This window comes from Lepidochelys kempii, chromosome 3 (genome assembly GCF_965140265.1).
Source record: "Lepidochelys kempii isolate rLepKem1 chromosome 3, rLepKem1.hap2, whole genome shotgun sequence".
Lineage (NCBI taxonomy): Eukaryota > Metazoa > Chordata > Testudines > Cheloniidae > Lepidochelys > Lepidochelys kempii.
This window is the reverse complement of record NC_133258.1, coordinates 2,330,499-2,345,196: the sequence shown is the minus strand read 5'-3', so window position 1 is coordinate 2,345,196 and position 14,698 is coordinate 2,330,499. Positions and strand designations below refer to the sequence as shown.

The window sequence follows — 14,698 nt, the reverse complement described above, 5'->3', positions numbered from 1 at the left end:
ATCTTAATATTTTATTCTGTTTCTTTAATTAATATAATCAAAGATTCTCTCTAAATGTTGAATAAAAGGTGTTTAGTGAATGCATAACGGAGATTTCAGGGAGAAATTCCAGTCCTATAGTGATTTAACAAGCGAAAACAGCTGCACTCAAAATGGTCAGTGAAGACAAAGTGCCAGCTGGTGGTTATCCAGACTGAAGAGCAGAGAGGAGGTTTTATTGGAGACTTGTCCTTTGAAAAAATGTGACTTGCAGCACATGGCAAGAAGACTGTCTCTGGAGGTAATGAGTGAGATGAGGCAGAGATACTGGAAAAATACAGTGCTGGGATGGTAGTGGAGATGCACTGTTCTCATTAGAAAAGAAGGACTAAACTGGGGTGGCCAAACATGGTTCACTTATAAAACCTGCATATAAATTTCATTTATACACAGGTGCGAACCTGCAGAGGCTATAAGTAAGCAGAGTGAAACATTCCATCTTCATCCAAGCCACACTGTCATTGGAACTGGCAGTTTCTGTGCGCCACACTTTTATACAGAATAAAGGGTAGCCATGTGCCACATTGCAAAACATGTGAGCGTCATTTGTCCCCTGGGCTGCATGCTGACCACTGCTTCTAAATGCATACAGAGATGTTGTTTATCAAAGCAAGTGAGGCACTATTCTATCTCAATTGCTTTATTTCAGAGATGTACTAAAATTATGAATGTCAATACATCCTTGTCTGGATGACAGTGTGGTGGAAACATGCTTTGTGTACCACCATCCTATAGCTTCATCTGATTGGTTTAGAGAACAGCCAGTCTGAGGATTTAGCTGCTAGGTCAGATGCCAAGTTTGGGAAAGCAGTATTTCAATCTGTTTGACTGATGCAGTTAATACTTCTCATTCCGCCCATCCCGAGAGAATACTGCTTGCCAGTCACCTACAGTGGGATCCACGCTGACACACACTTGAAGAAAAAAGAACCCTTACTTACCCTACAGCAGGGGCTCTCAAACGTCATTGCACTGCAGCCCCCTTCTGACAACAAACATTACTACACGATCCCAGGAGCAGGGACCGAAGCCTGAGCCTGCCCAAGCCCCACCGCCCTAGGTGCGGGGGCCAAAGCCCAAGCCCCACTGCTCTGGCTGAGGAGGCCAAACCTGAAGCCCAAGGGCTTCAGCCCCAGGCAGGGGGCCTGTAACCTGAGCCTCACTGCCCAGGGCTGAAGCCCTTCAGGCTTTGGCTTTGGCCCCAGGTGGTGGGGCTCAAGCTTTAGCTTCGGACCCGGGAAGTGGGGCTCAGGCTTCGGCTCTGGCCCCAGGCCTCAGCAAGTCTAAGCCAGCCCTGGCAACCCCATTAAAATGGGGTCACGACCCAGTTTGAGAACCGGTGCTCTACAGTAACTGTGATACTTGGAGATGCTGTAGTTGGGGTGGATCACATGACCCACCCTTCTTCCCTGCTTTTTGGAGTACTCAGAAATCCCAGGCTTCGAGTTGCAAGGGGCCTGAGGAAGGCTTGCAGTTGCTCTGCCTTTAATGCCCTTGTACAGGAGCGTGAGGAGGCACAGGGTGCGCATGCGGCTTTGAAAAGATTCCTACCTCGCGCGAGGCACACGCGCACCCACAGCGGAAGCCACGCAGACTGCAGCGTATCAGAGAACCACCCTTACTGCAGGGCAGCCAACTGTTTATTCTCCACACAGAGAGCGCACTACCCCATCGCTCTGGGATCTGCAATGGCTGCCAACTGATTTCTAGAAGAAGGTTAAAGTATTTTTGATTTATACAGTCTTCAGTGAATTGGGTCTTGGCTATTTGAGAGAACTGTGGCTTTCATAGAGTAATAGCATGGCAGCTAGGATCCTCAATGGATCCTTAGTTAACAGCTCTGTGGCTTAAATGGAAGTGGGCTGGCGTCTATGAGCTCTTGGCTTAGGAATTTCCTTCCCTTCTCATGATCTGCCGAAGTCTTGCTTCATACAACACTGCAAACCCCAGCTGTTTTCCCAGCCCCCTGCCCTTTTTTCCCCTGTGGGGGGGGATTTGATTGGCAGAGGAGGAATAATGGGGAGGGGTATATTCTGATGTGGGAAGGTTTTTAGGTTTACTTGACATGTTTTGATAGTTTATTTTTAACTTTTATGACAGGCAGAGTTGTAAAATTAAATAACATTATTGATATTTCACTAGGCATGAAGTGCAGCCACCTCTGGACTGCAAAAGTGGTTTAATGGCACCCAGCAACACTACCCTATAGTTTAGAACAGGAAGTAAAGAATAATCCTATTTATAGCTGAAATTGAAAGGGGAATTTAAAGAGGCAGAATGCAAGTACCCAAGCTGGAATTTGTTAGGACATTTGAGGCTTAATCCCTATTAACTGCAAATACTGCCATAGGATTCTTAAATGACCACAAGGCCTTGGTTTTACATCCCCTCTTGAAAGACAGTACGAGTAAACTAATAGTTGCAAGTCAAGGCCATTGTGTTACATCTGTAATAATATATAGCCTGTAAAAGAAACCTTGCTGAACTAGTTCCCAATGCACTGGTTTATCTAAAAAATGACAGGGATCCTGAAGTCTGGCTGTCTCTCATGATTGCAATTGGCCTAATTCTTCTTATGGATTGACCTTCTTGCTGATATCCCTCTTTGTGTACTGCAGGTGAGTTCACCCCAGAAATGCAACTGAGAATACGGCAGGAGATTGAAAAGGAGAAGAAGGTGGAGCTATGGAAGGAACGATTCTTTGAGAGTTACTATGGTCAAAGGTAGGAACCTGGATTGTCTTTTCTCTCATGGCATGTCCTGAGGCACCAGTTCCCAGAATTCGGAGCTCATTTTCTTTCATGGGACCCTCTTTTTCACTGGGCTTCTAGGTTGATCGAGGGTCAACTCCATCTGGCTGTAATGGAATCACAGAAAAGACCTATTAGGTCATCTAGTTAATTCCTGGTCTGTGCTGGGTTGTTCCCTAAAGCATGGTTTCCAGTGCTCTATCCAATCTAGCTTTAGTGTTTCTTGCCTGCTGTAGTGATGGATGTAGTCTAGGCTTCACAGCTCTCTTCCCCACCCCCATCCTCACAGTTTTGGAAGGTCCATCTCTTAAGGTTCTCTTGGCATATTCCAGCCAACTAATTTATTTGACATTTACTTTGTCTTTGATTGTGATTTTTGACCTTCACATGTTCCGCAGCTATGCAGAACCCTGTGAATTCCCTATGTGTCTTGATTCACACGCTGTTGAGCTGAACTCTCAGAATAAGTATGGTGTGGATTTCACAGATTTTTCTGTCTGACTTATTCCTAGTTACAAGCAGCTTGCCTCCCCACTTAGGGATGAGGGTTTGCAGGACATTTCAGGTTTCTCGATCAGTAGCTGTATGCTGTAAGAAAGTTAAAAGAACAGAGGTAGGATTGATATTGTAAAAATAATCAATAAAGTGTTCATCTCGCTACAGAACTTCAATGATGAGGAGCTCTGCTCAGCTCTGGGACATCACCTCGCCTTCTGCCCCATTCATCTGTGCTGCTTTAACCCACATGGAGCTTGGGCTGCGCCAAACCTTATTCTCATGATCATGAGAGTACCCAAATTCTGGTGGGTTAGTGACACAGACGGATGTGGGGCAGCAGGCGCTGGCTGATAGAGATGAGGTCTTCGTTTGGGAAACTGCCCGAAAGGTTAAGCCCTTGTTTAAAATACACTTGACAAGAGTGGACTTCACTAAAAAGTCAAGTGTCCTTTCCTGCAGTGTCTCCAGGTTCTTGCAGCAGGGGCATTATTTCAGAAAAATTCTTATGGCGGGGAGGGGTTGTCAGCATATAGCACATTCTATGTGATTATAATATATCCTGAAAAGTATGAGGTGAACCAAAAGTGAAGACATCATGAAGAATATAGACCTATGAAAAGTCGGGGGAGGGGAGCAGACCAAGATCTGGGGAGGGCAACTGCCCCTCTTGGCCTGTAGTAAATGATACCCCTGCAGTAGGGACAACACACTAATGGAGATTCCTTGTACAAGGGCAGGATTGGAGGGAGCTGCAGGTCTGGTTTCTGCACTTCTCAGAAATGGATACTGTTGTACCACATGACATCTCTGTCTGCCAAGAGTATCCTCTTGAAAAAGACAATGGTTATGAAACTAACGTGAGAAAGGGTTTAAAATCACGTTCGTTATCATTGGGCTGGTAGGAATCAATCCCATGGTGCTCTCTGGCTTCAGTAGACATTTGGCTTTTTATTCATGCCACAGACCAAGTTTGTGTGCTGGGGATGAATGCTGCATCAGCTGTTTTTCTGGGAATTCACGTTCAGATTTCCAGCTTGTTCATTTGTTACCCAGGCTGGTGGGGGATTAGGGGCTGCCTAGTGAGAAGCTCCCAGTTTCATGAGGATACAGGGTTGAGAAAGATATTAGGTGTGGAGATCTTTAATCATCTGCAAACAGAAGTGCTCTCCTGGAGGAAGTTTATTCATTAACTTTTTTAGACTGAGGGTGCTTCAGTACTACACAAAATGCTGAAAAAAAACGGTGCACTCTCCTGGGGGGTTGTATCCATTTCCAGATCCTTTTTGTGAACTCCAGGGGAGCCAGGGGGAAGTCCTGTGGGTTTGTTGGAGTCTCCTACTGCTATACAGTTTAACCATTGGTCAAATCCTTCTCAGTTTGTGACCTGGGATAATTAGCATCTGTGTAGAAGGAGAGCCATGTAACAGGGCCCTTTTGGTTGATTTTTAAAGAGCGCCGGTGCAGGACCATTAAGTTCTGTGTGGGTTGGAAGAGTGATAGCTACAATGAAGAGCATCAAAAATGGTGGTCTTAAAATCAGGGGAAATGACATGTGTGAAGTGTTTCTTTAGGTTCTCATATGGATACAGAACCCGCTGCCCCCATTTTCATGGCAAAAGAATGCTTTTTTCAGACATACGTTTTACAACACATATTTTTTCTTCTTTCTTGTTAGTTCTGGAATGAGTCCTGAAGAATCCAAGAGACTGACAACATACACCAGCACGCCTGACACACAGGCCAGGAATCCACCAGCTGAACAGATGAAATGCATGCTAGTCTCCAAGGCACCACCCAGAAAAGAAGACAGAACTCCTCTGTCAGAGTCTAAACCACAGGCAGTGCAGGTACCACCACCAGCAGTGAAAAAAGGAGGAGCGGAAAGAAGAGAAGATGTGCATCTCCAAATAGGCAAACCTGCAGCATCTGTAAATTCCTCAGCTAACAATGCACCGAAACTTAATGACCAAACTCTCTCTAGGCCTCTGAAGGGTACTGAGGGATCCATGCAAGCGAAGCCACAAGCTGCCTCTTGTCAGAAACCAGAAGAAGAAAGACAGCACACTCCATCCAAGGATCTGTCAGTAAAGGGGAACACAAGCACCTCAGCCTTGGCCCCAAACAAACCAAAGAGCCCCAAAGCAGGCGAAGCAGTGGCAAGCATGGCGAGTCAAGTGACTCCCCAGCAGACACCTAAAAAGGAACCCCCTGCAACTGAACAAATGGATGTCAGTGCTGAGGGCCTCAAGAGGAAGTCAGAGAGTCAGGAAGAAGCACCGATCAGTCCTGAAAAAAAGCCACGAATCATGGACAACTGCCAGTACCAGCAGTCATTTCGGACCCAACCACAGTCCTTTCCTGCGGCTGGGGAGGGGGCACAGGGGCGAAAGGTTCCCCCACTCAAGGTAAAGGAAACTGGAGCCAAGTCCATCATGGGGTTGTACAGGCCACTTCCACTGGTAACTCTTACAAAAATGTTTTGTGTCTATTTTGATTTCAACTGTCCATGTAAATCCCACTACTTTCATGTTATAGTAATGAAAGTAGTTGATACAGGAATACCAAGACCTGCTGTGTGGCCACGGGAGTCTGCTGGCCTGCTGATTAGGTTAAATAAAGCTCTCTAACACATGCACTCTTGTCAGAGGGTATTTCAGGTCAATAGAGTGGCACAGTTGTGAAAGCCCCTTCACAATTTGGTACCACAGGATTAAATTAGATAGTTTGTTTTTAAAAAATCTTTACCAGCCATTTTTTCCATTTAATTTAACTGAAGACTACTAAGGATTTGTCTTAATGTATACATTTCTGAATGCTGCAGGTTTAGAATTTGTGGATAGAAAATTTCCTTCCGCTCAGTGGTGTCTCTTTCCTACTTTTTTCCAGATTCCTGTCTCCAGAATCTCCCCGATGCCATTTCTTGCTAGCCAGGTCTCTCCCAGGGCTTGCTTTCCAACCTCTGTCACCAGTCCTGGAAGAACAGGGGCCAGAACTTTGGCAGACATCAAAGCAAAAGCCCAGCTGGCCAAGGCCCAGAGGGCAGCTGCTGCAGCCGCCGCCGCCGCCGCCGCCTCCAATGGGGGAGCCGTCCCAGGGCCTGGCCCAGGAGGTGGTGGTGGTCCAGGCGGGGGAGGAAGAGCGGAGAAGAGTGGTACAGCAGCAAGTGGAACCAATGAAACTGGAATTAAAGGCAGTGCACTGGAACTGGCAGGAACTGGAAGCGGGGGAAGTACGAGAAGGCCTTTTCCCCATTGTCCAGGGTCCCATTCCCAAGCGGAGACCCAGGCCACGGAGTGGACATCACCTCTCAGTGTCTCTAGAGCACAACTACAGCAAACGCCCACAGTACAATCCAGAACTGCAACCAGCAACGGAGGCAAAGATTCGTCATCACCAGCCCCACCAGCATTAGAGAAAATGAACAGAATAAAAGTGAGCCCTCCCAATGTGACTGTAAGTCAGGTTTCCAGACCATCTGTGGTCTCAAGCCACATATATACTCTCAGTAATGACAGACAAGAGAGAGCACCTTCAGCTCCAGCAGGTCTAAGCCAGATCTCAGGGGCGCCGCCTGTCAGGGATGAAGCAGTCTATGTCAATGTATCCAGAGCAGGTGCTGACAACAATGTGACTAAGTCAGCACTTACTACCACAGAAGAGACCAGCTTAAGTATTCCTAAGAGCAAACCTCTTTCCCCTCTGATGTCTTCGCTGACAGCGGTAACCTCAGAAACTCAGGCTGGTGTTGTGGTAGCATCTACCACATCTACTCCATCCTATAGCACTTGGTCAGTAGCCCCTAGCCTTAAAGTACATCTAGCTCCCTTGAGCACAAGTGGGCCCCTCCTGAAGGCGAGCTCCAGTATTCCTGCTAACAACCCTTTGGTCGCCCAGCTGCTCCAAGGTAAAGACGTCCCAATGGAACTAATCATGCCTAAGCCTCTCACCAAAGTGGAAATGAAACCTGTCCCTCTAGCTCCAAATGAATCAAAAGAGTCGGCATTTTCCAGTGCCACAAGCACAGCTGGGAATGGCTCTGGAGGGGAAAGTGGCGAGAGACAATCACATTTAGCCATGCAACAACTTGGAAAGATATTTTTCCCAAGCAGGCAGCTGCCCTATGTTCCAAGGACATTTCCCCTCTTCTCCGGAAAGGACTTGAGGAGCACTAGTATTGACCAATACCAGTGCCAAGAGGCACTCGACAAAGCCACTCAAGAGCAGATCCTTCAGACTCTTATCAAGCGGGTCCAGAGGCAGAATCTGTTTTCAGTCCTGCAGCCTTCACAGCTCAGCCTCGTTCACTCAGGTTTCCAGTTAGACAACAGCTCCACCAGTCAGAGATTCATGCTGGGTTTCATGGGCAGGAGGACATCCAAGCCTGCTATGTCTGGCCATTACCTGCTGAATATTTCCACCTATGGTCGCGGCTCGGAGAGTTTCAGGAGAGGTCTGTCCATGAATCCTGAGAACCGCTTGTGTCTGCATGATCCTTCTAATGATCCAAAAATAGAATGTGGGGAATGTGAAGAAATAGCTGGCAATGGTAGTAGCAGTGCTGAAGAAGATGCAGATGATGAGAGTACTGGTGATGAACATGAACATATCATTGTAAAAGAGGAACCCCTGGTTTCCCAGGTCTCTGGCCAGCATGAAAGAGAACAGGTATCACAAAGCGTAAACACTTCTTCAGATTGCAATGTGCCTGTTAGAAAGAATGTAAAGAAGGAGGCAGTCTTATCTCAGCAAGCAGCAGCCCGCCCAGAGAGTGTTCACCAGTTCCCAGGAGGCCAGGTGTTTGATGGAACTGCATTAGCAAGAGATTTAATTCAGGCAGCCCAGGAGCAAATGGCTCATGCTATGAGGGGAAAAATGATGCACCGCAATCCTGAGGCTTACAGCGCTTCTGCACCATCTGCAGACCCTGTGTTGCAGCAACCTCCACTACTTTCCCATTCACACCCTTCAAAGCTATATGGAAACACTGCAGCACAGCTCATTGGTCCTAGTTATAGTGGCACTATAAATGTCTCCACCTCTCCAGACGTAAACCAAGGGTCTCTCATGACTGGGCTGTCCGAGTGCAATCAGTTGGCCAGTAGCATGGGGAACGTCATGTCTTTCTCTGTGACTGTAACCACCATTCCCGCCAGCCAGGCTATGAACCCTGGCAACCACAATCAGACCATCCCAGTTCAAGCCTTTGGTGATGACAACAACATGGAGGATTCACCTTCTAAATGCTACTGCAGGTTGAAAGCCATGATCATGTGCAAGGGTTGTGGTGCCTTCTGCCATGACGACTGCATTGGCCCCTCTAAGCTCTGTGTCTCCTGCCTTGTAGTACGGTAACTGAGACATATGAGATGAGGAGAAGGATGGCTTGGTTTTGTGCCTCCTTTTGAAATTCTTCGCAGGAAGAAAGAGGGGTTTTACTGCCTTGCACAAGAGACACATTACTGAATCAGGAATACAGAGTAGCGTTCTTCGTTCATTGAAGAAAGAGCACCTTGTTGTATAGTGAGTCTAAGCGAGCTCAACTATGTGAATTGTGACAAGAGTTTGCACTTAAGGAATCATGTAAATATGTCACATTATTTTGTTTAAAAATTATTTTTTCAATCTTTTAGGAGACAATGTTTGACTTGTACTGCAGATTCATTAACCACACCTCCTATCAGTCCCTATCCCTGGTTAGCCTAAGCTCTGCTCTATATTGATGACAGAACTTCCAGCCAAACTTTAGCCCCTTGGTCTTTCCATGTCAAAAGAGACGAACAAGAAGAATTAAAAGAACTGAGAGATCAAGAAGATTTAAGCCTTTATGTTATCTGGCACAGAACTTTGAGGTTTGGAGCATCAGTTCAGGGTTGGCTCAGTCTTTTGATCATTCAGATGATTGGGAAGTGGGAGGCATTAGTGTTATAACAGCCTTTCAAATGGTTGCCTATCAGTTTCCCCCTGACTCTAGGTTTCTGGAAGCCAAAGTGGGTTGTGCAATAGTGGCTGGGGTTTTTTGGTTGCATACCATCCCCTTTCCAACTCATCAGTTACAATAACATTGTCCATGGGAAGGCAACACCATGGTTCTCAACTACTTCTGGGAGATTGGAAAGGCAACTATAGTAGTCATCATCTTCAAGAACTCAAGTAATAAAAAGCAACTAGTGACTATCAGCAACTCTAGGAGACCATTTAAAGCAGAGATCTCTAATATGAATTGAACTACATGTCAGAAACTTGCTTTATGAGGCATTACAGTCTTAGTACTGAGGTGTCTCCCCCACAGTTTCCAACCATCAAACAGGACAATACATTACACAAGTTAAATGCACTAAATGACACCTGCTGAAATATTGTTTGCCAGGAAGCTTGCCATGGCTAATGAAGACCTCCACAATAAGCTAATGTATGGAAAAGATCATATATCTAGCTAAGTGTAAGGCATGGGACCCAAGGGTTGGGTTGGCTGCATCATTGTCCCCTGAGGACATTTCTTCAAGTTTCAAAACATCAAATCCTTTGGCCTGATCTCCACATTTTACTCAGAGACCCAGGATTCTAGCAGTAGAAGTCACAAGTCAAGAATGAGGAGCACTGGCAGAAGTAGGTGGGGATCATAGGACTGGAATAGTGGGGGCTACTGTCATGAATGAGGTTACTGGCAAAGCTGTGTGTGAGGAGATTACCCAGAGCTGGCCTACCTAATGCCAGGTTGCAGCTAGTGATATCAATCCTTCACTCTCAAGAGCATTAATATTCACAGTGTCTGCCAAATTAATCAATCAGAATTGAACAGGTATTACAGCACCATCATCTCAGCAACAAGAATGTGTAACAGGCTGACCCGTAAAGTACTTAAATACCCAGCCCTTCCCATGGTGTGAGAGTTAAGCATACTCCAGCTCAAATTTCACAATATCAAAGCACTAGATTATCTATAGGTAAAGTCCTCTTCCCAGCAAAGAACATCAGTCTCAAGAATCGCATCCAGTCCATGTTGTCTCTGTTTGAGAAACAAATAAGTCGATTAGATAGAAATTCATGTATCTTTTTGATGAAAGGGCATAGAAATCACTTTTAATCCAAAGGCATTTTTAAAATGAAGCAATATTAAAAAAGTAGGTGTGATAAGTTATCATTAGATACACCATTAGCTAGTCCTCTCAGAGCTTTGGGCTTTTTTTCCAGTTTGAATTACTCCTCCTCCTTCCCCTCACATGAGAAGAGTATCTGGGGTGCTGTTATTAAATGTAGGCAATGTAGATGACTGTACACAATGCATTTTATCAAACGGTGGCAATTTATTTGTTGATGAAAACGTTGAGTGCCTAACCCCTCAATACTGAAAATATCTCCCTCCCTCCCTGTCTGTGGGTGCCACCTTCCAAATCAAGATTATCAACAGTGAAGTATCATAAACTGTATTATATTCCCATCTTCAGTCTTGCTCATCCTAAATTTGTTGCGGGAGTATGTCCCCTAATGGTACCTAGGTAAATATTTTTAAATCCATTGCTCCATGGCAGAAAAATTAACACCAACAAAAATAGCCCCTTGTTTTTTGAGACATGCCAAATGTGCACTGTCAGCAGCATTTCACCAGTAAGCAAACAATATCCCCAGATTTGGCACATACCAGATACTATAGCTAGTGATGTTGGTGTGCATGCAAAAAAGCAAACCAAGCAAAAGAACCATTTTGGCTTCTGCCGTGCAAAACCACTTATTCTGTCACAGAGGTGTACTTCTGCTTTATAGACCTAGTGCATTCTAGAGCAAGCGCCCATTAGGGTAGTAACGCAATACTTCCAATTTTCCTCCGGTGCAAGAAGCATCCTTTGAATTATGGAATACCGTGTCAGATGGACATTATGGTATCATGCACACAGCTAACTGGTAACTAAAATGAACAAGACTCCTGTTCTCTGAAGCACTGAGAGACATACATCCATTTCTGTTTCCTTGCTATCTCAGGGCTTGTCTACACAGGAAAGTTTTACCAGTTATACTGGTATAATGATGTATCTTCTTCTTCCTTGCCACTTCCCCAATCAGGGTCAGCAGCTTTTATAGCCTTCTTCCAAAACTCATGACTGTACGCCTGGTTGTCCTGCGAATTGGTCTAAGGTCAGTTGATATCCAGTCTGTGTACCGAGTTTTTGATCTCCCCATTGGGAATAGGTATAATGTTGTTTATATATAAATATATATACTGGTATAACTCCTTCCCACCTGACATATACTAAACCAAAAAAGGCACCCCTTTGCTGTACATGCTGTAACTCCCCTGTGTGGATGCTGCAGGCATGAACTATAGAGTACCTAGTTCTTGTTGACTTACTCCTGGTTAAAACACAGACTAGGTACCTTTTAGTTCTCGCCCACATGGTCTGTGCAGGGGAGTTACAGCTTGTCATGCTAGTGACTACTGCAATTCACACCCCATATTCCAAACTGGGGGTTATGTAGACAAGCCCTTACACCAGAATAATAGTGACATCCAGGGGGAGTTATATTGGTATATCGGTTTTTAAATCCACACCCTAGTTTATACAGGTGCAATTTTCCTAGGTTGACAAGCCTCATAAGAAGGGAGTAGAAGACATTGAGGGAACAGCACAAAGTGGCCTGTGGGCCAGTTTGTGTTGGTTGGGATTTTATGCCTGTTGCAACTTTCACTTTAAAAGACCTGAAGTTTTGTTTTCAGCAGTATATTTTAAAATAGAAGTAAAGCCCCTAATTTTGATTCCAACCTTAATTCCCTTAAAATTTGTGGTGTCACCTCAGGTGGAGTTTGTATGTCTGGCTTCCCATGTTCTGTTCACCTATTTCTCTCTGTGAGATGCTGCTTGTGAGTCATAAGTAGCTGCTGTTGCATGAAATACTACTTCAGGAACTGAATTACTTTACAGAGTCATTATCCCAGCAAGAAGGGAACTAGATCTAGTAAGTGTCCAGTTTGGATTTGTAATGACCACTGAGATGTCAGTAGGACTCCACAGTCCCTTTTAGTGGTCACTATAACCTTATTAGATGATGATCTAGAGGTTTACAGCTCAGTTTAGTGCCTTAGCTATATTTGGTTGGGTCAATAGTTTTACTGTTGTTACCCCTTCCCAATATGATGAATCCTCTTGGCTGGAAGGTTTTGATTTCACCACATTAAACAAGCTCTTTATCTGGAACTTGATAGAACAGTATCCCTAGGTTCACCAGCGGGCATTAAGCAGCTAGGTAACCATTAGAAAGGATGGGGTTTGGATTACTGAACATTTCAACAAGAATAGGTCTGCCAAAAACCATGACAGCTTTGCACATTTCACAATGCTGGGTATTGAATAACAGTTGTTTCAGATAGGAAAACCTGAAGCCAAAGTAGGAATATTCCCTTTGTTAGTCAGCAGTCTTGGTGCTAAGACTTTTCCCTTCAGCCCCAGTTCTTTCTAATCATCTGTCCTAAAATGTTTCCTCCAGCAAAATAACAAACCTTTCCTATTGGCTACTGTTAGTCAAGGGACATTGTGGAGTAATCTAGACGTAACAGTTTTGGCTTTGGCATCCAGATAGCACTTTATAATAAATGCCAATGTAAAATAGAATACCCAAACTATTTTACAACACCTAATGTCAAAGCAATGTTTGTGACATAAAACATTACAACAAGAAAAGGTTATTTAGATTTAAATCTTCCCCTGCTTGGATTGCAATACAGACCCTGCAGCATGAGAACCAGAAAGTGAAACTGATCAGTCTGATTTGACAGTTCAGTGCAAAGAATAAATACTTTTATATACACATTCCATGAATGGAGAAGTAAATGGAATCTTAGAAATGATTTTCAAGTTTCTGAGATAGCATTAGTAACAGGGAAGGAAACTTGTTTTTAGGTTGACAATGTCTCTTTTTAAACTTGAGGAAAAGACTGATACTATGTAAATGATGGACCCTATCAGCAGAGTTGTACTTAGGTTTGCAACAGTAAAAATGTTAAGGAAGCCATTTCCTGAAAGTTAATTATTGGACAGATGAGTAACTGCCAGATGTCCTCACTGCTTGTCATTACTGCTTAAATTATGTCCATTTAAATTGTTCTAGAGGCTGTTAAGAACATTATGGGCCCAGTTCTTTCTCATTCTCATGAGTGGTCCTGTGGAATACAAGAATATACGTGTGAGTAAAGGAGGCAGCGCTGGACACTAATTGGAACTGGATTGTGTTTGCTTTAGTCCAGTGAGGAAGGCTTTCCACATTTAATTTAGAGTAATCTTCATTAGAGTAATTTTTCAAAAGTAGCGACCAGTTTTAGGATGCCTCAATCCTGGGGACTGGATTCTGTGGAGTGTCCACAATTCCAGCTTTCAGCACCTCCGAAAATCAGGCCTAAGGGTGTTAGATGGAGCACTCAAAATTGAAGATCACTTCTGAAAACGTGACTGTTACAGTGGAGGTGGGAGGACAAGGGGTGGCATCCTCCCGTTTGGGTGTTGCCAGCTGCTGCAGCTAGCATGGCTTTTATCACAGGAGGGAAGGAGCCCTTTGTTAGGAAGTTACTGCCTGTGGCACCTCACAGCTCTGGAAACTATCTTCAATTAATCGAGAAAGAACAGGAGGACTTGTGGCACCTTAGAGACTAACCAATTTATCTGAGCATCAGCTTTCGTGAGCTACAGCTCGCTTCATCGGATGATGTGAGCTGTAGCTCACGAAAGCTTATGCTCAGATAAATTGGTTAGTCTCTAAGGTGCCACAAGTCCTCCTTTTCTTTTTGCGAATACAGACTAACACGGCTGCTACTCTGAAACCTGTAATTAATCCAGAGTGCATGAAACCAGCATGGGTGAGAGAGAATCTCTTAAAAACTTCAAGTCCTGTTGCTACCAGCAGGGAGAACGGCTCAAATGTTTGCTAGGATGACAATGAGTTTTCTTTGTTACTTTTTTTTAATGCTATACGTTTGATACAAAAGAAGATCAATTTTAAGAGCTTACAGTAATATATTTTAAGTAATATATATTTTAATATTTGTGTAAAAATGACAAAGGAAGATTTGTGAACTAGATATACAGGGTATTGTGTGTGTGCAGTTTCTCAGCAGGGCCGAGACGATTTCCCTGGCAGGGGAACTGAAAGCACTTGGGTTTTCCATTAATGCAATAAAAGTGGGGATTCTTAAAACAAAAATCCAATAGTGTTTACCAGATGCTCTTTCATTTTGTTTGGCCACAAGGCTTGTAAACATGATTTAGAAGATGATAAACTTTCGTCTGTCTTTTGCCTTTTTAAAAGGGACTTAAATTGGAATAGAGGGTATGTATAGAAAATTCAAGGTGACACCATTTTAAAAGTCGTATTTTTTCACAAATAATATAGAAGAATCATATTTTACATAAGAATTTTAAGTATTTGA

General features: G+C 44.1%; 1 protein-coding gene across 18 annotated transcripts in view; it reads left to right on the top strand.

The window, feature by feature from the left end:
• ASXL2 (ASXL transcriptional regulator 2) overlaps positions 1–13,885 on the top strand; it is a 247,197-nt gene extending 233,312 nt beyond the window's left edge. For all 18 annotated transcript variants that reach the window (XM_073335483.1, XM_073335482.1, XM_073335481.1 and 15 more), the window contains 3 exons: positions 2,658–2,763; positions 4,964–5,693; positions 6,175–13,885. In XM_073335483.1, coding sequence (XP_073191584.1) covers positions 2,658–2,763; positions 4,964–5,693; positions 6,175–8,640 — 3,302 coding nt within the window. In that variant the 3' untranslated portion in view covers positions 8,641–13,885. The remainder of the gene's footprint in view (positions 1–2,657; positions 2,764–4,963; positions 5,694–6,174) is intronic.
• The last annotated feature ends 813 nt before the right edge of the window (positions 13,886–14,698 follow it).